The sequence below is a fragment of the Haemaphysalis longicornis genome, unplaced genomic scaffold (genome assembly GCF_048455015.1).
Source record: "Haemaphysalis longicornis isolate Haplotype H1 unplaced genomic scaffold, Haemaphysalis longicornis Haplotype H1 scaffold_4, whole genome shotgun sequence".
NCBI classification, from domain to species: domain Eukaryota; kingdom Metazoa; phylum Arthropoda; class Arachnida; order Ixodida; family Ixodidae; genus Haemaphysalis; species Haemaphysalis longicornis.
The window spans coordinates 132910994-132938514 of record NW_027526361.1 but is presented as its reverse complement, the minus strand read 5'-3'; the positions used below and the strand labels follow the sequence as shown (position 1 = coordinate 132938514).

Genomic DNA, 27521 nt, shown 5'->3' with positions numbered 1-27521 from the left:
ATTTTAGTTTAAGCTCTGAAGGTTTCAGGGGAAATCCGTGCGAGAAGGCCTCAGTCATCTTTTTTGCGCGAGCAGCCTATTTTCCTAATCCAGAACAGATCCCGCAATGCAAGCAATAATGCGAAACAAAGCTAAATCATCCAAATTATTAGAGCACAGAAATACCTCCACCACCACCATCGTCATCATCATCACAATAAGAAAACAAAGTGTTAGGTTCATGATTGCACATTGGGATGGTATGCACATGGACATAGGATAAATCAAAAGGACAACTTAAGGATTTTTGGTTGTGGGGTATCGTGGCGTAGGAAGCTGCCGATATATTGCCACGGTGATTGAGAATAATTTTTATCAAATTATTGTTTTTTTTTAAGTGGCTTAATTTGTCTAATGTTTCCACCAGTTCATCGGCCAGAATAATAGAACGCGGAGACTACAAAGTTAGTAGTTTGTCACTACACCAGGTGACCTTGAGCTGTACTTTGCACGGATGATGCACGTTTTTCTGAAGGAAACTGTGGTCAAGTGTATTGATTACCATTTCCGGCTCGTCTTAATTGATCTCTGGCGGAATAATTGTTTTCGCTAGTCGCAGTCTGCCAATGGTCTCATTTTAATCATCGCAGGACTCCTGTCGACGTTGGTTTGAGAGTCTCGTGCTGATGGCAACCAACAAAATCTGTCAAGCTGACTGTTTTATAGAGAGTATTCATGACAAGGACAATAATGCAGTGATTTTACTTGGCTCTCTGATATGGTTAGGTAGCATTTAGCAGTTAGAATTAGTTTTACAGAAAAGTCTATTGATGCAAAACTCAAAAAAGTAGCTACCCCAACTAAAAAAAACCTAAACAAATAATATTCAAGTATACTATGCCAGGAAACGCGTATTTCATGTGTGTTCTTATCACCATACAGAAAGCGAGCGGTTGTCTTGCTGAACTTGTGGCGAGCAGTGTTCAATTATTTGTGGGCGGCAGACGGTATGGACTGAGGAGGCCAGTGGCTGGTCTTTTTTGGGCTTACATCGTAGACAGGCCTAGTGGTGGAAAGTAAACACTGGCGAAGTCAATGGTACGAGTAGGATTACAAGGAGAAAAACTGACATGCCAGAAGTCGTCATGGCGCTAATGGCGCTCAGATTCTCATTCGAGAGAAAAAACGATTGGGAAAGGGCAGCATGGCGGTGGCGCTCCGCGCAGCGGAGTCACCTTGGGCGCCCTGCTGCTTCAGCCGACTTGCGTCAGATACGAGGTTTGCGTCAAAACAGCTGTCTCTCTCCTGTAAAAATGTTTGTTTTCTTGTACACTGATAACTCTTTTTGGCCTGAATGACAACAGATAGGACTGCAAGCGCCGTAGCGAGGTGCCCGACGAACGCTTGAGTATCTTGGGAAGGGAGGTACGTTTAAAGGTAGTAGCCGGAGGGCACCCTGCGCGGCTGCGGCTAGTGAGTGTACGAGGCGCCCACCTGTGTACCGTAGTGCGGACACATCCGTCTTGTTTGGTGCGGCCATGATGGCTGGTGTCGTCGGCGGCGGCGGTGGCTGTTGGTCGTTCCCGAGGCACCCGGCAAGGTCCCGGAGGCGCACTGCAGGCCCTTTACAGCACCCCGGCTGCTTTGCAATGCCGCCGCTCGCCACGGGGCCGCCCACGGACCAGGCGCTGCATCGATCGGAAGCATCTCATTGGTCGAAACTCACCAGTGACGTCAAAGGCAAACCCCGGCCCACGGCCCGGCCCGAATGAGGGGATCGATGCCGCGAGCCGAAGCACGGGGCAGTGGGTTTCGTGAACGCGCTTCGCTGTGGACGCCGCGCGGAGCACTGACGTTAGAGGTAACGCTCGGGCACTGGAGGGGAGACGGAGAGGAGAGGACGTAACGGGCGCACACACGCATACCAACACTCTGGGCAGCTTTTTCTCCCTGAGGGCCAACATGGCGATCACGGGTTGAACAGCGTTTCCCCTCATCGTGCGAGCGAGGGGATGCTAGCACGGAACGGGACACTGTTTCTGTAAATAGCCACGGAAGGAGAAAAATCTGGTTGGGTCAGTCAAGCAAGCGGCTCAGGATGCGGTCAAGAAAAGCGTTGCATTGGACTTGTTGGTGCGCTACGTTCACAGCTCTTTCAAAGAAATTATTGTTGAAGACAAAAGTCAACAGCGGGGAACATGAAGGTAATGTTTAGCAACAACACCTGCTTCTGGGCCATCCATCAGATCTTCACCGCGCTTGAAAGGCACGGGCTCCGAAAAAGAGCTAGTGTTCAGTAGGGCTGCGAAAGTAGATGCAACGTTAGGCCGCGTTGAGGCGGAGCCTTAAATCAGCCCCCGCCTACTGCAGGATCTTTGCCATTAAAGTCTTTTCCAATCCAATCCACACCTGCTATGCGGCTACCTAACTACTGGTCTGTGCATACAAACGACGGTACTCGTACAGCCCAGTGATATAACTGTTCAGCCTAGGCTATGTCATTTCACCAAGCTGTGGGAAATCACAGTGCCGCGTACACCACTGGGCTTCTGATCGAGACGAGGGTTCAAAATGTAAACGATAAACATTTTTGTGTGTACGGCTCCGAGTTTTACGGCAAGTGTTTTGCTCTGTATGTAGGGCAGTCTTTAAAGAAACCAGACATACAAGATACAACTTACCCTAATTTAAAAGTAACCTCTGTCAACGCATCCGACTCTACTCCAGCCATTGCAGCTTTTATCTACCCACTCGACTCTATTGCAGCTATTTCAGCCGCAAAATGTATATACTAAGAGAAAACGATTAAAGTTGGAAACTTTCAAGTTTTGCGTTAGGCGACGTCAAAGTGACGCAAATGGGCCAACACCAATAACAGCGTGTGAGTAATACCATGAATCAAAGCTGAAACCACCACTACGTTGTCACACTCATACATCTAGGTAGCGGCGTTGGTCGGCAACCACCAATTGCAGCAGCGAGTCCTTGGGGCGTCATATTCCGTGAGTCATAAAAAACAATTTCGCATGACGTCACAGATTAGTTTGTTTTTAATAATATGGAGTTTAGTTGTTGAAAGTTTGCGTTAAATGAAAATTGGCGTCATTCCTATATGGCCACTAAACCGAGTTTGTGTTTCGTCTTCGTGGCCCCCTTAAAACCGTTTGGAAGAACGTGTCAAGCAATTCTTCAACTTCTATTTTTAATTAAAACCTGAGTTATTTTGCATGTGGTACGTTTTCTTGCTAGTAGATATATCTTGTTGAACTTTCGATGAATATTACTCATGACGGCGCCATAAATACCCAGCGAGAATTAGCAGTTGCATATGCCCTTTCTGTCTTTGTTCAATGTTTTCGTACTGTAGCAACGCGAATCACATAGTTAAAATGAGCAAATGAGCATTACACCATTGCCGCTGCTTCTACAAAAAAAAACCTGAAGTGATATAAACATCTTATTTGATTATGAGGTTTAACGCGCTGACGCTACACAGGCGGTGAGGCATGGCGTAGTGGAGTGCTCCGGGTTAATTTTGACCACCTGGCTATTTTTAACGTGCGCCAGAATTTTGTACGCACAGGCGTTCACCCTTTTAGCTTCCATCAGAAAAGCGGCCGCCGCGACTGGAAATCGAACCTGCATCCGCTGTAGACATCTAATTGATTTTTAAGTGCGAATGCACTTCTTAAGCGAGCCTGAAGCGTCCGCCGCCGTCCGCATAGCAACAGCTGCGGGTGCGCGCGCTCCTCGTCTTCCTTGGCAACGAGGGGAGATGGGCGCGCGCTGCCTGGCCGCTGACACGGCACATACCCACGTGGGGGATTGGCCAGGAATCTCTTCGTCTTCCTTGGCAACGGGGGGAGATAGGCGCGCGCTGCCTGGCCGCTGACATGGCACATACCCACGTGGGGGATTGGCCAAGAATCGGGCGTGAGAAGGGCTAATGCACCCGCTTAAAGGATTACTGACACGAAATTTCAAAGCTGAGATCCGCTCTAGCAATCAAGTACAACGACAACACAAATAGGTGTCTGTGAATAAATGCATCTTTCTTTCTTTGTAGTTGTGTGTGTGTGTGATCTCTCTTTCGCGAACATTACCGAACCGCGCACATTCAACTCGTGCATTCGCACTTTCACATTCTTCCCTTAGGGGAAATGCGGGGAATTTTCTTTTTTACGTAACGTGCAGATATTAAATGGTGACTTGTCAAATGGTGAGGAACCGCCACGTTCAATACAGATGAACATGGCTCAACATACGCCTTCCCTATAGCCTTGAGGACACTTCGAATGTTTCCGTAACTCGCTACACATTTTGTGATGTCCGGTGCCTTAACGCTCCCTGATTGGGCTGCGTTTGTGCATCCTTCAATGACAATACTATCACGTTCGAGGCTGAGTACGCATCGTTAATATTTCCATTTTTCCATTTTTTTAGGGAGATTTTGCGCAAAATATTTACAATTAGTGTTACTGTTTAGCAGAGCTACACAGCTGGTTATGACACTTCCGCGTTGAATGAATTAAAGAGCGATCTGAGCAGCCGAAAGCATCGCCACGACGCCAAATCTTTGTAATTCCAGGTCAGCTGTTCGGAGCTCTGGGCATACTGCGCATTCCAGGGGCGTTGAACGGTGGACGAGTTGGCACGTGACGAGTGCAAAAAGCTGGCTGTTTTTTCCATGGCGAAACCAAAATGATCTACGCATCTGCCATCAATATATATATATATATATATATATATATATATATATATATATATATATATATATATATATATATATATATATATATATATATATGTGTGTGTGTGTGTGTGTGGACAGCACGACTATACCTGTGCACATTCAAGAGCAATCTAGGCAGCTGAAAGCATTGCCAGGACACTCAATCTTGTTTGAAATTCCAGTTACGTGCGTACAATTCTAATTGGATTGCTCGTAAAATCTTATGGGCTCCTAGATCGCTCAGGAAATGTGTACCGCGCTTTGTGTTTTTTTTCCCCAGTGTTTTTGTTTAGAATTTGTCTACAGTCTGACTTGTCGTGGCCGGTAATGCAAATCCACCGGCAGCGCTCACCACGTCGTTGGCGGAAAAGTCACCTGGATCTGTAAAAGAACTGGCGAAAGCTTTAGTGGATGTGATGTCTCACCTCGAGCAGTCCACTACTAGTATAAGGGCCGACATGCAGTCCGTTGCTACGGACTTCGAGACTCCCACACAGAAATGCAGGATTTCATGAAATTCTTTTTTTTTATTGAAAGCACCCTTAAGGGCTCCGGAAAGTGTTATTACATAAGGGGGGAATATTAAAAACCAAAACAAAAGTAAGAAACATACTGTAACACACTGAAAAGTGGTGAAAAATATTTCCAGCCAGTTTACATTCGTAGGGAAAGCACATCAACGAAGGTAACCTTATATAAACAAAAACAATGCGACGTTGTAGAGAAAAAGGATCTTTGTGACACTAAATGGAACAGGCAAACATACCAGTGTTGGTCGCGGTAGGTGTTTACATGTCTGACAGGGCTCTGCAGAATGCGTCGTAGTTACTGATGATGGCAATGTGGCAAGGCAAATTGTTCTATAGTTCTATAGTGGCAAGGCAAGTTGTTCTATAGTTTTATCGCTAATAACAGTGGTGAATATTTGTACATGTTAGTGCGCGCAAATGGGGTGAATAATTTTAACGGGTGATAGGTGCAAAGGATATGTGTGATTCCGGCTGGATGTGTAAAAAACGGAATGAGGATGCACTGTGGTAAATCTTAAAAAAAAAAACTGAACAAGAAAGTTTTGGCGACGTTGTTGCAAGGTTTCTAAGTTTAGGCTAGTTCGGAGTTGGGTAATACCGTCGCGTGTGGAGTTACGGAAAATAAAGCTAATGGCGCGATTTTGGACTGCTTCAAGGGATTTCCTAAGATACGTTTGGTGATGGTTCCAGATGATAGCCGCGTATTCGAGTTGTGGTGTTACAAACGAGGTGTATGCAAGTCAGTTTGGTTTCCGTTAAGCCCGTGTAAAGAGATTTACGTAGTAGTTCTAGGGTCTTGGTTGCTTTGTTTGTAATGTAGTCTATATGGGCGTTCCAGGTAAGATTAGGAGTGAGAATTACGCCTAGGTATTTGTAATGGGTCGCCCACTCAATGTTGGAGTCGTACATAGAATAATCAAAGGTGAGAGGTGAATGTACGTTGGTGAATGTCATGACTTCAGTCTTTTCAATATTTATACGCATTAGCCACTTAGCGCGCCAGGATAAAAGGGCGTTTAAGTCTTTTTATAGGAGCAGAGAATCATTTGTGCATTCAATTTCGTGGTACAGAATACAATCGTAAGCATAGAAACGGATCTGAAATGAAATGAAGTCGGGGATGTCATTGATGTACACCAAAAATAGTAGCGGACCCAACACAGAACCTTGCGGCACCCCGGATGTAACTTAAACAGGTGACGAGATGGTATTATTATTGTGACACACTGAGATCTATTCATTAAGAAATTTTTATCCACACAATCGTAGTGTGGTAGAAGCTTTGTAATGTTGATACTAGGCGCTGATGAGGAACTAAATCAAAAGCTTTCGAACAGTCCACGAAAATTGTGTCAGTTTGGTTGCTTGAGTGTATACTGGTGTGTATATCCGTTACAAATTCGAACATCTGAGATTCGCAGGATTTCTCACGTTGAAAAGCGTGCGGATTTGGAAAAAGAAGATTATTGGAAGACAGATGTTGCATAATGTTAGTGTACACAATATGCTCCAAAATTTTGCAGGGGAATAGAAGTCGAAGATATGGGCCTGTAATTAGACAAGTTGGTCTGGTCACCAGCCTTATAAATGGGAACAACTAAAGCTAAGTTCCAGTCATTAGGCAAGATGTTTTCGTTGAGAGATTGCTGAAACAACTTGCAAAGAAAAGAGGAAGACTGCATCAACGTTAGCTTTCATAATTTCGATAATATTTGATCAGTATCGGGAATATATCTGTTAGGTACACGTTGTATGGCTCTTGAAACACCCTCCAAGGTTATCAAAATATCGGACATTACGGAGCACTCAGGATGAGAGGCAACATGCAGAGGCGGTGGAGAGCTTTCAGTGGTGAAGACAGAGGAGAATGTTCTGTTATGCATCTCAGCTATTTGTAAAGGAGAAAGAAATCTGCTTTTTGCAGTGGGGGTTTTGCTCCCGTTACGTTGCTTAGGATTGATGGTGTTCCAGAAGTCCTTCGGGTTGTCCTTGAGCAAACCAGGCAATGTTTTCTTGAAAAAGCAAGTCTATGCTTTTTTAACCATGCCGTTGCAGTTGCGGGACGCATACTTCTATTTATGCCAGGAATCAGGCTGATTCGAAGGCTGCGCAGCTTTCAAGGCTCGTTTCTTTTTCGCAATAGCTCTTTTTACATGAACTGTAAACCAAGTACTCTGAATTGAAGGGCAGATACGTAATTTTGGCACAAAGTGGTCCCTGACATGCAACAAGGCTTCCTTAAATAAAACCCGGTTTTCTTCTACTGTGCTAGACCTGAACGTGTGTTCATCTTTTACCAGCGAATCATTTAGGAATTCGTTGATCGCGGATAGGTTTGCTTTAGAATATTCGTAAATGAATTTATATTGTTTTTTTATTCTTTTGGAATGTTGAGGCAGAGTCAAAATTAAATTGTACTAATTTGTGGTCACTTATCTCCTCAAGAACCTTCACTGTAATGCTTTGAGGGTGAGTTGTGCAAACGATGTCAAGAGTGGCTTGACCTCGAGTGGGTTCTTTAAACGGACGGACAACCGATTTTTGTCGCGTATATGTTCTCTAGCTCATATGAAAGCCAGCGTTTTGTATAGTCCGGTAACCACAAGCAATTTATAAACAAATTGGCGGAAGTAGTTTTAATTTGGCAGCAAACTTCCTGAAATCGGAAGGTTGGTGGTTCGTAGTGTCGAAACTTGACACTACAATATGGGTCCCTGTCACTTGACCTGCAAACCTAGCAGCTACTGTAACTGCTGAAACGTTCATTTACGCATTGAAAACCTTTTAACACTAGTATTAGTACAAGGTTAAATTGTATATCTATTTCTAAACAATATTTTGAAAATTTTAAAGACACGCCACCCGCCTTCGCTGGGTCGCTCTCAGTGTGGCTGAGTCTCCATGCCCAGAATCAACGGCGGCGTTCAGTAAACAGACCCAGTGAAGGAGCTTTGACGATTCTGCCTGAGTCAGGGGCGTTTGTTCTGCCAAAATATTTGAATTCAGTTTCCAAATACGCCAACGGCTGCTTAAAAAAAAAAAAACGTCGCGCCCGGGGAGAATCGAACTTCCCACCTCCACAACGTGAAGCCAGATTCTACATATGGTCTATCCCAAAAGATGGCGCATTCGTGCAAAATTCGACCGTTGCATTGAGAAAAAAACACACAAAGGAACAGGAAAGCCTGCGATTCAAAGTTTTTACCTGAGGACAAGTTTTTAAATATCGTTTTTCATTTCGCATACAGACAAAAGTATGTTGCCGAGCTACTTTATCTCATCATTGCCAGCATTATTTTTGGTAGGGACACATAAGGCTCGTAGATCTAAAAATTTCGATTTAAAACGTTCTAGGGCGTTATCAGCAAAACCATTTCTCGTCAGGATGCTTTAAGGGATGCCCTTTCATTTGGGATAGAGAATATATACTCAACAAAAATGGTTGTCTGTCCCTTTAACCATCTGCTGCAACGAGAAAGTACCTAGTAACTGCAGAAAGGCGTTGCACTCATGCCTGATTGAGGAGGAGCTGTCTACTTGATTGCCGAGCCAGTCAATAAAGGTAAAATTAAAGTCACCGGCCCTAATTATTGGAACCCGCGGGAAAGAACAGTGAAGGTATTCGATTTAGGCCTCTAGAGCAGTTAGGAATTCAGAGCTGGAGTTTGGTGGAGTTTGCTGGAGGTGGCTGGAGTTTTTCGCGCCAATCAGAACGCATGAAGAATTTGAAGAAGGGGAGCGTACAAGAGCCCATGCATGTCTCAATGGAAGAGGCTGAGATTGGAACGGGAATAGAGTTGAGAGACTTGCGGGCAGCGATTATCACGCCACCACCACGCGATGTCTTTCTGTCCTTTCTGAAGACATTATATTCTGAGTGAAACAACAAAAAGGTGACAGGTGTGTCGTCACAGAGCCATGTTTCGTTCCAATATGTCAGGGATACACGTTATAAGGGCAGAAATAAGGTCTCGTTTTGGCAATAAGCTGCGGAAATTTTCCAGCAAACATGACAAAGGCAAATGTTCGTTATGAAGACCTGGGTAGCTCGTGCACTGATGTCATTTAGGAGAGGACATTTGCGCGGAATCAGGAACGGCTTTGTGCGGTACAATGGCATCAGAGGCTGGATCGTAGACGTAAATCTGATAATCCACGTAAAGCTTGTCGTAATTGAGGCGAACTTTTTTTTCCTCCTGGCGGTGCACTTTGCCGAAGTCCCACAAACCGCTCCCTGATACCACGCAGGTTTGCTGTGTAGTCATCTTCGAACCATACATTATTTTCATTACTTCGCTCCTTTAACTCTGACGCGTTTGAAAAGACTTCCTGCTTACTTTTGAAGTTAAAGAAGCGAACAATGATGAGCCTGTGAAAACCTTCCCTTTAGCGCCCCAGACGATGTGTTCTTTCAATATCGCCGACACTTAAACACAGTTCACTTTGAAAAAAAGTACGAACAGTTTTTTCGGTTTCGTTCAAGGTCTTCTCATTTTTCTCTGGAATACCTTTGGTAATTAAGTTATTTCTTTTTGGCCCCTTCTCGAGCTCATCTAGGGAGCCAGAAAAGAATGCACAGTTGCTTGCAGGTTATTCACTTGGACAGAGGATTCTTGGACGCTTGTTTTAATTTCGTAGTATCCTTTGGCAGCTGCCTCTACGACAGACACACGTTGCACAAGACCATCTTTTTTGCTGGCTATGACGCTCAGCTTTTCTCTGGTTTCGTTCTGAAACTCCCTGTTTTGGGAATAGAGGGTGTCTGGCTTAGCGAGAATGGCATCTAGTTTGTCAGGGCCATGGTTCAATTTGACATTGCCCGAACATATCAGTAGGCTTGTTGCAATGTAAATGGCAAGAACTAGAGATGCGCGAGGATAGCAGGACAGTGCGAGCACATAGCTACAACACTACAGTGGCTTTGATTTCAACCATTTGCGAAGAGAGAAGGTGCCGATTCGGGCCCAGTACGGCGACAAATAATTTCCCATGTGCGCTCACAAAAGGGTGGATCCACGATCAAACAAGAGCACTGTCCCGAGACAAATCTATTTACGACGGTTTTAAAGCACTCACCAAGAAGTGAGAACGAACAGAATGTAGACGGGAAGTTGGTTTGGTCGCAAATCCCGATGAATGCAGCGATCAAGGGCTTCTTACGCCGAGCAGCCAGGTGGAGTAGGCGGAGTGAGCAAAGCTCCACCACGCAGGGTCCCACGCGCAGACCAGGTGCGGATGCACCCAGCGAGGAAAGGGACACACGTGATTTCTCTTCAACTATACACGGAAGCGTAGAGGCAGCGCACGCCACGTTGATTGTCGAAAAAGGCGGCACGGGATGCTTCCACAGGCGGCGACTGTTTTCCGTTGGGTAGTAACCAGCGCGGCCCGGGCAGGCGCAGCATCGATGAAACCACTTTGCGGAACTTAGAAGTGCGAACGAACAGCATGTAGACGGGCAGTTTTTTTGGTCGCAAATCCGGATGAATGCAGCGATGAAGGGCTTTTTTACGCTCATTCATGACTGATATGAGCGTGAACTTTGAGCAGTTTATGACTGACATCCAAAATGTGTGTCGCGACGTTTCTGCAGCTAAGCAAAAATAGCTAGAAGACAGTACTGATGCAAACCAGCTGATTGAACTAGTTAGCGAGATGCGGCAAGGGATAATATAACGGAAGCAGTACAGCCTCAGGAAGAACTTGGAAATCAAAGGTGCGGAGCCGACCGCTGTGGAGTCGCTGCCGCAAATCAGGATGACACTATAGCTCGTTGTTTGAAAACCGAACTGAGCGTTACGGACATTGACGCCATCCACCGCGTCCCTACAGAATATAAGGAGAAGCCAAATATTGTTTTCAAGTTTTTTTTCGAGTGAGAGGTATGACCAGTTTATGGCGAAAGCATAAAAGCAAAGGCTCACCACGTCCGTGCTGGATTCGGAGTCTAATGTGCCGATTAATTTCAACGATCACTTGTGCCCAATGAGCAAGGTTCTGCTAGGCAACGCGTCCAGGCAAAAGGTGACAAGTACTGGAAGTTTGCGTGGGTGACTGAAGGAAAAATCCTCATAAGGAAAACAGAAAATTCACGATAACAATACGTATAAATGTCCGAGGCACGCATTGAAAAGGTTGTTTAAACTCTTAACGTAATCTGCCTTTTCTACTTGTGCATTTTCAACTGGTGTTCTCCCTTATTTAGGTGAAGGACACTACAAAAAAAGCCCAGCTTTTCTGTGGTTCACTACAACATAGGTAGTGTTCGAAAAAATGAAGGCTTGCTTTTGATATTTCTTGGGAAACACAGTTTCACGTTCGATGTTATAGACTTATCGGAAACTTTGCTTCAAGAAAAAAAAGTTTCTTATCAGTGGATGCGATGCCGTTTACAGTTCTAGAAACAACCGCTCACGTGGAGGTTGTGTTGCTTTTTAGATTAAGCCGTGTAACTGCTATACAATGTTCTGCGTGACTTGCTGATAAACAATCAAGCTCTAGAACGTCTCTTGATCACACTGCCTAATGGCATTGTTTTTTGTGGGCGGTATCGGACACCCATTTCTACAGGATTTCCCGCTCAATATAATCCAAACGCCAGTGAATATAATCCCAGCGCCAGTGAATATAATCCAGGCGCCAACCAATATAATCCAGGCGCCAACCAATATAATCCAGGACCCACACAGTGCACACCACATGACAGCGCTTTGTAATTTAGTTGGAAACCAATACCATCTGGGCGCAGTGTATTTTCATCCAAGTTAGATTAACTAGGTTACGTGACCAGTTTGACCAGACGACCTAAGAACTGCGCAATAAAACAGTCACGTGACTATCCAGCAATCTCGCCTAATTACTATGTGAATGCGACGATGGTGTCATGGGTATGAATTATCGGATTTAGATTGCTCGCTTAACTCGAAATTTTAGGGGAAACTGCCACAATGCCTAACTCTCGAAACCCAATACGGGCACGTTCAGGTTTAATTATTTACCTAATATAGCTACTTAATTGATTATTCGTTAGTCATTGATCTGGATAAAAGTCAAATTGATGCAACCAGGGCTTGTGAAGTACCAAAATAATGGTCTCGATAAGGGGAATCACGTGGGAGAAATAAAAAATTGCTTCCTGCTTATGGTCATGAGATAGTCACGTTAGTCTAGATTGGGTTAAATGTCAGAATATTGCCACTAGGGCTTGTGAGGTATCAAATTAAACGTCTCGATAAGTGGTATCACGTGGGACAAATAAAAAATAGCTTCCCGGTTGTAGTCATGAGAGGGTCACGTGAGTCATAGATTGGGTTAAAAGTCAAATATATGTCACTATGGCTTATGAGGTATCAAATTAAAGGGCTGGATGAGCGGAATCACGTAGCACAAATTAAAATTTGTTCCTGGTTATAGTCACGAGATAGTTACGTGACTCACAAATTGGGCTAAAAGTCAATGTGATGTCACTGTGGCTTGTGAGGTACCAAATTAAAGGTCTGGATGAGGGGAATCACGTGGGACAATTTAAAAATTTCTTCCTAGGTACAGTCATGATAATAGTCACGTGATTCACAAAATGGGTTAAAAGTTAAAGAGACGCCACTAGGGCTTGTGAGGAATCAAATGAAAGGTCTCGATGAGGGGAATCACGTAGTACAAATTAAAAATCGCTTCCTGGTTATAGTGATGAGATAGTCACGTGAGTCATAGATTACATTAAAAGTCAATATGAAGGCACTAGGGCTTGTGTGGTATGAAATTAAAGGTCTCGATGAGGGGAGTCACTTGGGACAAATTAAAAATTGCTTCCCAGTTATAGTCATGAGACAGTCATGTGAGTCATAGATTGGGTTAAAAGTCAACTTGATCCCGCTGGGCCTTGTGAGGTATCAAAATAAAGGTCTCGATGAGGAGAGTCGCGTGGGACAATTTAAAAATTGCTTCCTAGTTATAGTCATGAGATGGTCACGTGAGTCACATATTACGTTAAAAGTACACTTGAGGCCAATTTCGCTTGTGGGGTATCAAAATAAAGGTCTTGATGAGGGGAATCACGTGGCACAAATTAGAAATTGCTTCCTGGTTGTAGTCATGAGGTTGTTACGTGAGTCAAAAATTGGTTTAAATTTCAATATGACGCCGCTATGGCTTGTGAGGTATCAAATTAAAGGTCTCGATGAGGGGAGTCACGTGGGGCAAATAAAATATTGCTTCCTGATTATAGTCATGAGATAGTCACGTGAGTCAGATTGGGTTAAAAGTCAACTTGATGTCGCTAGGGCTTGTGAGGTATCAAATTAAAGGTCTCGATGAGGAGAATCGTGTGGGACAATTAAAAAATTGCTTTCTAGTTATAGTCATGGGATAGTTACGTGACTCACAAATTAAGTTATAAGTCAATATGTGGCCACTGGCCTTGTGGGGTATCAAAATACAGGTCTCGATGAGGGGAGTCACATGGGACAAATAAAAAATTGCTTCCTGGTTATAGTCATTAGCTAGTCGCGTGAGTCACAGATTAGGTTAAAAGTCAATATGATGCCACTAGGGCTTGTGAGGTATCAAAATAAGGGTCTCGATGAGGGGAATCGCGCGGGAAAAATTTAAAATTGCTTCCTCGTTATAACCATTGAAATAGTCACATGAGTCATAGATTATGTTAAACGTCAATGTGATGCTACTAGGGCTTGTGACGTATCAAATTAAATGCCTCGATGAGGGTAAATCACGTGGGACAATTTAAAAATTGCTTCCTAGTTATATTCATGAGATGGTCACGTGAGTCACAAATTGGGTTAAAACTCAGTGATGCCACTAGGCTTTTTAGCTATCAAATTGAAGGTCACGATGAGGGGAAAGACTTAGAACACATAAAAAAGTGCTTCCTGGTTATGGTCGTGAGATAGTCACACGAATCATAAATTGGGTTAAATGTCAAAATGATGCCGCTAAGGCTTGTGCGGTATAAAATTTAATGTCTCTATGAGAGAATTGCGTGAGACAAACTAAATATTGCTTCCTGTTTAGGGATCAGATAGTCTCGTGAGTTATAGATTGGGTTAAATGTCAAAGTGATGCCTCAGAGCTCGTTATCGTCCACCCGAATGTAAAAAGAAAGTTACATAAGCGAGAAAGAGGCTGATGATGTGTTGAAAAATTGTTAATTGTATTTCTAATGATGTGGCGTGACTCCTACGGATGATTAATCAGTCACGTGACTTACCATGACGTTTATTTTTCACGAGTAAAAGCATCATCGGTATCAAATGATCGCCATTCATTTGCTTGTTTGCGGTATGTGCAAAACAATTTCTCTTTGCAAACATTATTCCCAAAGATGTCGCATGATTTTCATGCGTCATGATTTAGTCACGTGACTCACCATGAGGTTAATTACATCACGAGGATTGGCATCATGGGTATGAAAAGAACCGTGTTGAATTGCTTGTTTATGTGATGCGGAAAAACTTATTGTCATAGTGAACATGTCTCCTTTTGATTGCGCATGACTCCTATAAATGATGAATTGGTCACGTGACTTACTATGAGGTTTATTACACGACGAGTATTGGCATCTTGGGTGTCAAATAAACGCTGTTTTATTCCTTCTATTCGAGATGTGTATGAGAATCTTGACATAGTGAATATGATTCCTTATGATGACGTATGACTCCAATGGATCATGAATTAGTCACGTGACTTACTATGATGTGTATTACATCACCAGTACTGGCATAATGGGGGTCAAATAAACGCTGTTGAATTGCTTGCTTTCGTTATGTGAGGAAAAAGCCTGTTATTGTTAACATGCTACTTTAGAACTCGCATCACACCTATTGATCATGAAATATTTATGCGAGTTATATGGTTTATTATGCCACGAGTAATCACATCATAGGTAAAAAATAAATGCCGTTGAATTGCTGCTTACATGATGTCAAAATGTTTTTCTTGTTTTGCACGTGATTACGGATGATATCACATCGTTCCTAATTATCATAAATATGTAATGTGAAATACCATGAGGCTTATGACGTCATGCGTACTCTCACCGTATATATCCAAGAAAACGCCATTACGTGATTTGTGAATACACGCGTTTTGCTATAGTGCCTGATTGCAGGCACTTCAATTTAAAAGCACAAAGAAAGGCCTGGTTTCGCGAAGGCTGAAAACACATCGGTGTAGTACTCTTCATGACAGTTCCGTCATGGCTTACTACACCTTACTATATATATATACACCTTACCATGGCTTACTATATATATATATATATATATATATATATATCCTAAATAATAACACATCGGTGTTTGTCATGACAGTGTATCATGAAGCGTACTACATTCGCGAAACCAGGCCCCTCTTTGTACTTTCAAATGGATGTGCCTGCAATAACCCACGTATTCACAAAAGCATGTATTCACAAAGGACGTGAAGAACGATTCAATGGCGTTTTCTTGGATATATACGGTGACAGTATGCGTGACTTAGTAAGCCTCATGGTATGTCACATTACATATTTATGATAATTAGGAACCATGCCATATAATCCGTAATCACGTGCACCACAAGAAAAAAAAATTGACATCACGTAAGCAGCTGTCCAACTGTATTTATTTCATACCTATGATGTGATTAATCGTGGTATAATAAACCTTACCACTCGCATAAATAATTCAAGATAAATAGGTGTGATACGAGTTCTAAGGTAACATGTTCACAATAAGAGGCTTTCTCTGCACATCAGTAAAGCAAGTAATACAACAGCGTTTATTTGACACCCATTATGCCAGTACTGGGGATGTAATACACTTCATCGTAAGTCCCGTGAATAATTCATGATCCATTGGAGTCATACGTCATCATAAGGAATCACATTCACCATGACAAGATTCTCGTACACATCTCAAATACAAGGAATTAAACAGCGTTTATTGACACCCATGATGCCAGTACTGGGGATGTAATACACTTCATCGTAAGTCACGTGAATAATTCATGATCCATTGGAGTCATACGTCATCATAAGGAATCACATTCACCATGACAAGATTCTCGTACACATCTCAAATACAAGGAATTAAACAGCGTTTATTGACACCCATGATCCAATACTCGTCGTGTAATAAACCTCATAGTAAGTCACCTGACCAATTCATGATTTATAGGAATCATGCGCCATCAAAAGGAGGCATGTTCACTATTACAATAAGTTTTTCCGCATCACGTAAACAAGCAATTCAACAGTGTTTTTTTCATAACCATCATGCCAATTCTCGTGATGTAATTACCCTCATGGTGAGTCACGTCACTAAATCATGACGCATGGAAATCATGCGACATCTTTGGGAATAATGTTTGCTAAGACAAATTTTTGCACATACCGCAAACAAGCAAATGAATGGCGATCATTTGATACCTAAGATGGTTTTGCTCGTGAAAAATAAACGTCATGGTAAGTCACGTGACTGATTAATCATCCGTAGGAGTCCCGCGACATCATTAAAATCCAATTAACAAGTTTTTCAACACACCATCAGCCTCTTTCTTGAGGCTGACGGTGTGTTGAAAGCAATTTTCCAGGAAGCAATTTTCATTTTGTCCCAGGTGACTCCCCTCATCGAGACCTTTATTTTGATACCCCAAAAGCCCTCGTCACCAGATATTGACTTTTAACGTAATTTACGACTAATGTGACCATCTCATGACTATAACCAGGAAGCAAATTTTTAAATTGTTCCACGACATTCTCCTCATCGAGACCTTTAATTTGATACCGCACAAGCCGTAGCGACATCAAGTTGACTTTTAACCCAATCTGACTCACGTGACTATCTCATGACTATAACCAGGAAGCAATTTTTAATTTGTGTCACGTGAGTCCTCTCATCGAGACCTTCATTTTGACACCCCACACGCCCTAGTTGCCTCATATTGACTTTTAACGCAATTTATTACTCACGTGACTATCTCATGACTATAACAAGGACGAGATTTTTAATTTGTACTACGAGATTCCCCTCCTCGAGACCTTTAATTTGATACCTCACAAGCCCTAGCGGCGTCATATTGACATTTAACCCAATTTATGACTCACGTAACTATCTCATGACTACAAGCAGGAAGTAATTTTTAATTTGTACTACGTGAATCTGCTCATCGAGCTCTTTAATTTGATACCTCATAAGCCATCGTGACATATCTTTCACTTTTAACCCAATCTATGACTCACGTGACTATTATCATGACTTTAACCAGGAAGGTATTTTTAATTTCCTCACGGGATTCCTCTCATCGAGACCTTTATTTTGATACCTCACAAGCCCTCGTGGCATTATATTGACTTTTAACATTATCTATGACTCACGCGACTATCTCATGACTATAACCAGGAAGCAATTTTTTTTTTCCCAGGTGACTCCCCTCATTCGAGACCTTTATTTTGATACCCCACAAGCCACATATTGACTTTTAACGTAATTTACGACTAACATGACCATGTCATGACTATAACCAGGAAGCAATTTTTAAATTCTCCCACGATATTCTCCTCACTGAGACCTTTAATTTGATACCTCACAAGCCCTAGCGACATCAAGTTGTCTTTTAACCCAATCTGACTCACGTGACTATCTCATGACTATAACCAGGAAGCAATTTTTAATTTGTGTCACGTGATTCCTGTAATCGAGACCTTTATTTTGACACCCCACTAGCCCTAGTTGCCTCACATTGACTTTTAACGCAATTTATGACTCGCGAGACTATCTCATGACTATAACCAGGACGAGATTTTTAATTTGTATTACGTCATTCCCCTCATCGAGACCTTTAATTTGATCCCCCACAAGCCCTACTGGCGTCAATTTGACTTTTGACCCATTTTGTGAATCACGTGACTATTATCATGACTATAACTAGGAAGAAATTTTTAAATTGTCCCACGTGATTCCCCTCATCCAGACCTTTAATTTGGTACCTCACAAGCCACAGTGACGTCACATTGACTTTTAACCCAATTTGTGAGTCACGTAACTATCCCATGACTATAACCAGGAAGCAAATTTTAATTTGTACAACGTGATTCCGCTCATCGAGCCCTTTAATTTGATACCTTATAAGCCATAGTGACATATCTTTGACTTTTAACCCAATCTATGACTCACGTGACTGTTATCATGACTTTAACCTGGAAGGAATTTTTAATTTTCTCACAGAATTCCTCTCATCGAGACCTTTGATTTGATACCTCACAAGCCCTAGTGCCATCACTTTGAATTTTAACCCAATCTAGGGCTCACGTGACTCTCATGACTACAACCGGGAAGCTATTTTTTATTTGTCTCACGTGATACCACTTATCGAGACGTTTAATTTGATACCTCACAAGCCCTAGTGGCATTACTCTGACACTTAATGCAATCTATGACTAACGTGACTATCTCATGACCATAAGCAGGAAGCAATTTTTTATTTCTCCCACGTGATTCCCCTTATGGAGACCATTATTTTGGTACTTCACAAGCCCTGGTTACATCAATTTGACTTTTATCCAAATCAATGACTAACGAATAATCAATTAAGTAGCTATATTAGGTAATTAATTAAACCGAACGTGCCCGTATTGGGTTTCGAGAGTTAGGCATTGTGGCAGTTTCCCCTAAAATTTCGAGTTAAGCGAGCAATTTAAATCCGATAATTCATACCCATAACACCATCCTCGTATTCACTATAGTAGTTAGGGAGAGTGCTGGATAGTCACGTGACTGTTTTATTGCGCAGTTCTTAGGTCGTCTGGTTAAACTGGTCACGTAACCTAGTTCATCTAACTTGGATGAAAATACACTGCGCCCGAATGGTATTGGTTGCCAACTAAATTACCAAGCGCTGTCATGTGTTGTGCACTGCGTGGGTCTTGGATTATATTGGTTGGCGCCTGGATTATATTGGTTGGCGCCTGGATTATATTCACTGGCGCTGGGATTATATTCACTGGCGTTTGGATTATATTGAGCGGGAAATCCTGTAGTATGCCGTATTTCCTGGATTTATTGGAAACCATTTTGACAGCAGAGGTGTTTAGGCCCACACAAATTCGTCCGTCGCACCAAAAAACCCCGAAGCCCCAAGAAAAAAAAAACGTCCAAGGAATCGAACCCGTCACCTTTACGCCGTGAAATCGGCAACCTAATAGCTGAGAATCCCCTAAGGCCCGAGGTGTACGAGGTTAGTAGTGGCGGAGAAGAATAACTTGTGCAGCGATTTGGGAAGAAAAAAAAACAGCTTCCCGTGTGCAGATTCTAATCTGGGTTCCTCGCGTTACGAAATAAGCGTATATCCGATTAAGCTATCTTTTTTTGCTTTACTGCATAGAAACCTGCAATTATTACAGCCTATAAAAGCTATCAGTCATCCAAGAAGATGCACATCACTACAGCTGAAATGTCCCGTCCGTCATAACTCCGACAAGCAGACGCGCGCGTCCAACAGATGCAGCCATTCTGGTGACTGGCTTTGCGCTGCATAAATTGTCCGCACCAACGCAGCCTGCTGCCGTAAAATGGACTTCGTTGGGCAATGGGGTTCCGGATGCCTGCCAGGCATGCGGTACTTCCACAAGCTACAATCCCATCCGGCACTGGGAAGAGACTCTTTAATAAAGTGTTCGTCAAAGCCTTCCTGGCAAGGGTAAACAGATAATGCAGGGAAAAAGTCGAAGTAAGAAAGTGAAAGGTGTCGACCACCTCCTTTAAAAAGCCCCATGGCGGCTTCGCACTCACTTCACCCATGGAGGCAAGCAAAAAAGGTAAATGAAAATTTCCGGGCGCACAGAATTTCCTTTGCGTTGGTAGCGCCGGCGTTGGCTCCGGACTTGGCCGCGGGTTCTGGGGCGGGATAAACGCGGTCTACTTTGGGAGAAATGTGAAAGCCTGCGCACAAAACGATCCGGGCCTGCCAGTCATAGATAACTTTCAGTCGCAGGTTTGGAAATAATTGTGAGGGGATGACATTCGGAGTGGAAACTTGGCGCCTCACTAAACAGCTTCAAATAAACTTCGATCGGTTCAACAGGCCATGGAACGAGTAACGACGGGAAGAACACTTCGAAAGAGGAAATATAAGCTTCCTGGATTAGGGAACAAACTAGAGTGGCAGATAACATATTTCAAATGAAGAAAAAGAAATGGACTTTGGCTGGCCACGTAATTCGGAGAAATTACGATCGGTGGACAGCCAGGGTTTATGAGTGGACACCGTGATACGGTTCTTGAAAAAGAGGAAGGCCAATTACTCCATGCAGGGGCGAAATAAGAAAATTCTGATGCAAAGAATAGATTCGAGCGGCACGGGACAGGAGTGGTTGGAGGTCGATGGGAGAGGCCTTCATCCTGCAGTGGACCTGAGTGGGCTGCTGCCGCTGCTGCTGCTGCTGATGATGATGATGTTAGTCGGACAGCCACTTCCGCAGAGTTGAGATGACGCATCATTTTTTTAAAGGCAATTGACATCCATGCGTATCATAGTGAAATATTTTTGAGGCCAGCAAGAAGAGCGGTGGGAGAAGAAACATGCGGTGCAGGAAAAGGACCCTCTGTTGTTAGTAGCATGGAGCAGCGCAAACAGACTAGCATGTCCAGAAGTTGGCCGGTAAGAACAAAAAAGCAAAGAACGATACTCCTTTGATGGAAAGGTTGAGCCGTTACATAAAAAGATACCTTTTTTGGTACGTCGTAGAGGATAAGTAAGTAAGTAAGTATTGTTTAATAAGGCGGACATAGCCTGGTCTGCTAACCTTATTGGTTTCTGGCATGCTCAGTGTATTCTTACTAGGCCTCTCTGGAGCCGTTTTTTATGTTTACCGTGTTATTGGCTCCACAAAAAATAAACGAGTGAAGCAGGTTCTTCGCTGCCTGACTACTACATGGCGATGGTAGGAAGAATCGTTGGCATAAATTAGCGCATCTTATTAGCCTGTGTTCAGTGGGGTAAGCAAAGGCTAGGGCACGTGGTCCTTAAAAACGAGGAACAACGCTCATTGTCTATGAAGGACGTTGCGTGCTTCTTTTTTCGCCTCTACAGCTGTACAAGTGCATTCGCTGCTAGTTTACGAGCTACCGTTGAGCTACGTCATAGAAGGAACTTTTTTTCATACCCTTCATCCCAACCTCGGTACTTTCTCAATAAGTTCCCGCTACACCAAAGAGACTTTCACGTGTTTTCTTAATTTTTTTATCGTTCCCTTCCTCGACACAAAGCGACTTGTGTACTTGTAATGCGAGGAAGCTGAAACCATGAAATCTCTTCTTTCAGTACTACCATACTTACAAAAAGACGCAATGGCTCAAACTACTCATATGTGACCAGAAGCAACAAGTCACTATTTTCGTTTGTGCCCCGCTAATCTAAACAGGAATAATGATTTCGTTGTAGGGTTTACCGTGCCGACGCAACGAAGGCGACGAGGCGCGTCGTAGTGGAGGGCTCCTGATTAATTTTGACCACCTGGGAATCTTTAACGTCTAAACTGGTATAATGAAGTGGTCTTGATCAATAAATGTGCAATACACCACAGCATTTGCGATATTTCTCAATACACAAGTCAGTACCGTGGGATGATTCATTGCTAAGTAAAACTCCTAACGCATAAAACAAAAAGAAAGAACTTGACTTTCTTAGAAATTGAGCAACGCCGACTTCACAAATTTTTCCTGCACGCACGCACGCGCACCCACGCACACAAACTCCTCAGTAAAAGACATTAGTGGGCAAGCTTTTGCGTACTGTTCTGAAATATTTGAGCGCAAAGAACACAACGACAAGAAAACGGCATTTACTCGAAGCATTGCCTCATGTAAATATTATCTTTATAGTATAAGGTATGCCTAATCTAAAAAAGCTGACGAAAGTGGTTAGTAGGGACATTCACACTAAAACATTCGCACTAAGAAACACCCGCAACTTGAGTTGGCTCTTTCAATAGGAAAACAAATTCCTTTTCATGCAGCGTCACAGACGCACATGCACCGTCACAGCTTCCCAGGCTGACACACTTGCTTTCGTTTCTTTTTATGTGAAACGCATCCACCATCTTTCTTGGCAGCTAGACTTTGTGCTCCCACAAAATGCACGTTTTTTTCATGCAGCGAACTGCTTGCTTGTAGGGTTTGACGCGCCGACGCGACGCAGGCGATGAGGCGCGCCGGAGTGGAGGGCTCCGGATTAATTTTGACCACCTGGGGATCTTTAACGTGCGCCGAAATCTTGTACACACGGGTGTTTTTGCTTTTTGCCTCCATCTGAAAAGCGACCGCCGCGGCCGGGAATCGAACCCGCGTCCTCGTGCTAAGCAGCAAAACGCCTTATCCCCTGAGCCACCGCGGCGGGTCCCCCCAAAATATTAAGCGTGCTTTGTTCTATAGCATGGACCAAAAAAATAAACAGAAAGAAGCACTTTGCACGTACTGCCTCATACAGAGCATCAAAATGAAAAGGAAAAAGAAAACAGAAAGAAACACTCGGCGCGTGGTCTATTCCCATTGGTATACGACGCACAGCACTAGTATAAAAACAAAAACAACAACAACAACAGCAGCAACAGCAACAACAACAACAACAAAAACAAGCGAGCCTGCATCAGACATTTCCCGCGCAGTCTTGGTTCACCTTCACCTTGTGGAGGCAGTGTAGCAGTAGCATGAATAAGGAACCTTGAAAAAGTAGGTGCAGTGTGTCGGGCTCCCAGGTTCTAGGTTGAAGCCTACTTTGAAAGGAGGGTCGGTGACAAACCAAGCAAAAGAAACGCTTTCTCAAAATAATACGCTGAAAGGCCCTGCAATATTTTTGCATCATACTTTCAGTGAACATATCGTACACGATGGTATTTGTTGCGTACGGCTGAACAAGCCCGGCAGGCGCGCGGTAAAGCCAATTTTTTTTCACCAGGTTCCCATCGCTTCGGTACGCGGCCAAAGGCTGAAAAAGATATCCCGATGCTAACTGTAGTTCTCACTGCAAGCATTGACCGGGGACGGCTTCGATGCCAAACGTTGCCATTTGTTGGTCTGCAAGTCACCATGACGGAGCTCTTACAAGCTCCAGTTATGGTGAAAACGACGGAGCCGCTAAACAGGTTGCCGTCTATATAGTGCTCCCTTTGTTGGAAAGCTATGTTTTCCCGCAAGAATGCCGGTGGTTCGACTCGCAGAATTTATTTATGTATGTGGAGTGCTCACCAACAGCGCAAGGGCCTTCTCGGGTGATGCACTAGGTACATGAATATAAGGCATACAAAAGACAACATATAGGAAAAGAAATAAATCGAAAGGGTGTAAAAATACATGTGTAGATGTATATAAAAACCTGCTGGGGTGTTTATACAAATTGTAGCCCTTCCTGTAAACTTTTGGACTGCTAAGACGAGTTTCACGTCTGGAGAAAGCACCTCAACGTAAAGCGAAAGTCGACAAATTTTCCGCATGTTTAAATGAACGAAAATGCTCGAGAAAAAAACACGATGCGAGTCGAGCTGGCGGATATGGTAGCAGTGCGGTTTACTTGTGTACGTTGGCGTTTGCATAGCTAAGGAACGAAGGTACACTTCACCGGGAATTATCGTTGCTGGCCGGTAATATAGGCAGTGATCGGTAAATACGGCATTTATACGCCTCGAGCGCGGCCTGTAGGGGCGCCACTGAAATCCCCCTAGCGGCCCATTTCAAAAGCAGGCGCGGGAGTCCCCGGCCCGCTCCCCCCTGTCACCGTTGCTTTTGGGGCTCGTTCAAGACAGCGATTTACCGTTTGTCCGCGTTCGGAATACCGAATAACGTGGAGCAGGCACTCTGTTTGCAAGCGTATACGGTGTGTTCACGAGAGCATAAGCGTTTATGACGCGATCTTAGTGAGATGTATATGAGCGCCGGGCGTGTGTCACAGGCCGGCGTCCCGAAGCCAGCATTTGCATGCAGCTGATTGCAATTCCGCTGCCCTGAAATTTAGTGGCAGTGTCTCCGTAAGCAGTGTTTCCTCCGATGGTCATGTTGCTGCCATACACACTATGATGTAAATCGACTTTGTGCACTTACACAATCCAGCGGAGCACTATTACCTGACAGCGCGCAAGTTACGCCTGCCAATATCACATATCAGATATTGATCAGTACCATGAACAAGCCAACGCGGCATAAATTTCACAAACATTGTACCAAAGAAGTACGATGGATAATGCAAAATTACACTCCGGATTCAGCACACGACGACAAATTTAATGCTGGCTCGTCTTGTCCCGAGGTAAGCGCTCGCAAAGATTCATCTGTTACATTTATCCTCCACGAGAAGATGGGCTTATAGAGTAATCCGCGTCCGTCACCAAACTCTTCTTCGAAACATCGTCATATGACACAAGGAGACTGCAGAATCTAGCATAAACCGAAATCCGAGACCCTTATCAGATACGACACTCTTCCAACGAACCCGTGTGTACGAGAGTTCGGCGCACGTTAAGGATCTCCAGGTGGTCAAAATTAATCCGAAGCCCTCCACTACGGCGTGCCTCATCGTCTCCGTTGCGTCGGCGCGTTAAACCCTACAATCAATCAATCAACTCTTCCAACGACACCTCGTATCGCTTGTGAACTGCCTACCCTGTATTCTTCAAAAATGCGTCCTCCGGGTGATCAGCCGTTCGTTGAAGGCGAAAAACAAACGAAAAGAGAACACGCAGCTTGTGTGTGTGAGTACTAAGGCGTTCATTCGTTGATTGCGCTCCGCATTTGTAAACAACGATAGTTGAGCGTCCTCCTCCTTACCCCCCCCCCCCCTCTCATGTCTAGCGAAATATCAGTGCATTTAGCATCTAGTTGGTCTGGTGAATACTACCTTGCTCAAACAAACGCCTTTATCATTTCAGAGGCTGCACTCGTTTTTTTTTTTCATTCCCGTACGACTATTCTATTTATTCCGGACTTGTAGACCATTCATTTTCCCGTGGTTTCATTAACATATACCTTGGTTCTTTCTGTAAGGCATGAGTGGGCACATATCTGACAATGCACAGCCTTTGAGTGTACTTAACATTTTCGCGTGGCTTATATTCCCATAAAAGGCACAAGTTTTTGTCAGCTATTCGGTTATCACATCCCCGAAACATATTTTTCTACGACGTACATATTTCAAGCAAAGCCGCATTGTTGTCTGCGCTGCAAAACGAACCAACCTCTTACAGTGCCAATATCAGGTCTAAACGAGGCGACAATACATATAATTCACTTGTGCTGACGTATTCGAAGGTGGCAGCAGTGATATGTTGCTGCCGTCGCCGACTCCCGCAAGAGCGGCCAAGAAGCGCGCAGAACCACCTCCCCGGGTAGCTCTTGTTGGCGTTAGAGCGCTCTACCAAGACGCAGCTGTTTTTTTCAAGTGCCCTAAACGTGCAGTTAGCTTGCAGACGTCACCATAACAAGTTGTTTAGTGCATGGAAAGGCAAAGAGAAGCGAAAGAGAACCAAAACACTGCATGACCACCTATCAGCCACGCAGCGCTAATCCCGCAAACGCCGCGGAGAAGCGGCGGCAGGCGGCGCAGCGATCGCGAATCTCGAGGCGTATAGGTTCGAACGCTACATTATATGTGAGCAGTCGCAGGCCCCACTGCGAGCGAAACGTAGCTGGCGAGTTTGGGGATTATACACTTAGCCCCACCCTATGGAGCACGCCGTTCCTGCACGGCAATTTTTCGGCACGCCGGCTCCCATTGTAGCCGGCTGTGATGGGCAGGTCGCCTTCTATAAAGCCGGTCGTGATCACAACAGTCTAACTATCAGACATGGGGGATCGAATTTCTTGAAATAAAATGCAGGGCTTTCGCGATACCAGACGTTGGCAGGCCATTTGATTTGTTTGTATTACCGTAGTCGTGCTTTGTACGGCGCTATAGAGCGGAGAGTCGTGCTTCATAAATATGAGGTCGTATTCAATAACGGTATAACTACTGCATGCGCATCGTCCCCATTTGCACTACATTCGCGTAGAATATATAATTTAACTTATTTCATTCAACAACTCGCGACAAAGCGAACAGGTTAGCAACGATACGCCTACATTACGAGATTTCAATGGTGCTAGTAGCGTTACATACCTTCAACATTGCGAGTCGCTGTTGAGTGAACTGCACATGCTACATAGGTGTCTGAAGCTCGCTTACTGGTGTTTCTTGTTTTCTAGTCCACGATTTCGTCAGCGACTGGCATTGCAGGTGTATCCGCACACCTGTCACCTCTATCGTTTTCGAGCTTTGTGAGCCACCCTGCATAACCGTCGAAGCAGCAGTCATCCTACACGTGGATGGGAAATAGTGACGGTTTCCACTATGAGATAATAAGGGCGTTCATAATGGGTTTCCCCAGTTACCAACTCTGTTGCCATTCAAAACTGTACAGCCCTGAAGTTCTAGTTAAGTGATCGATTAGCCTAGTTGGTATTCCATTCCTCGTTGCGCTGCTGAGCACGAGGTCGCGGGTTCGATTCCCGGCCGCGGCGGCCGCTTTTCTGATGGAGGCGAAAAGCAAAAACGCCCGTGTGTACGAGATTTCGGCGCACGATAAAGATCCCCAGGTGGTCAAAATTAATCCGGAGCTCTCCACTACGGCGCGCCTCATCGCCTGCGTTGCGTCGGTGCGTTAAACCCTGCAATCAATTCCATTCCTACACTTGAGTTGAAAAAAATGGACAGGGACTGTGAAAGGACACGACACAAGTACGATACAAGTTCTGCTGAAAAACAGTGTCGCTACGGCCCTCTACATTGTGTTTTCAGCAGTGGCTTCCAATAGTCCAAAGTTAGCGCTCGAGTTGAAGTAATAATCGGGAGGTATACGGTTTCTTTCTCAAACTTGCTTTCAAAAACAGCATGCTTCGTCTGATGCCGATAGCGAATCTTGGGCACTTCTCGTACACCCGGGAGACGCCGGTCTTTCGCTCGTATTTGAAGTTCGTATTTGCCGTTTTCGCTATTTGGAGGCAAATTACCCGAACACTTCAGTTTATGCTAATATTAGCTTTCGAGCTAATACCGGAACATCGGCCATGTCACAATTTATTATGGCCGATCCCAGCACGTCGCATGTAGCGGGGAGCAGCGAATGTGTTTCACGAATTCCACCACACTAGTCAGTTCTGAGCTTTTCTGTGAAAGCGGCCTCTTGCATGGCATTGTATTCCAGATTCAGTACTGTAAGTGTATCCTTTTTTTTAGAGTGCGCATGGAGTGCAGCCTCCCTGAAA

General features: G+C 44.0%; 1 protein-coding gene across 1 annotated transcript in view; it reads right to left on the bottom strand.

Annotated features, from left to right (window-relative positions):
* Gad1 (glutamate decarboxylase) overlaps positions 1-27521 on the bottom strand; it is a 152882-nt gene that overhangs the window by 119896 nt on the left and 5465 nt on the right. Inside the window, exon 2 of the mRNA XM_077707721.1 lies at positions 1474-1667. Coding sequence (XP_077563847.1) covers positions 1474-1519 — 46 coding nt within the window. The 5' untranslated portion in view covers positions 1520-1667. The remainder of the gene's footprint in view (positions 1-1473; positions 1668-27521) is intronic.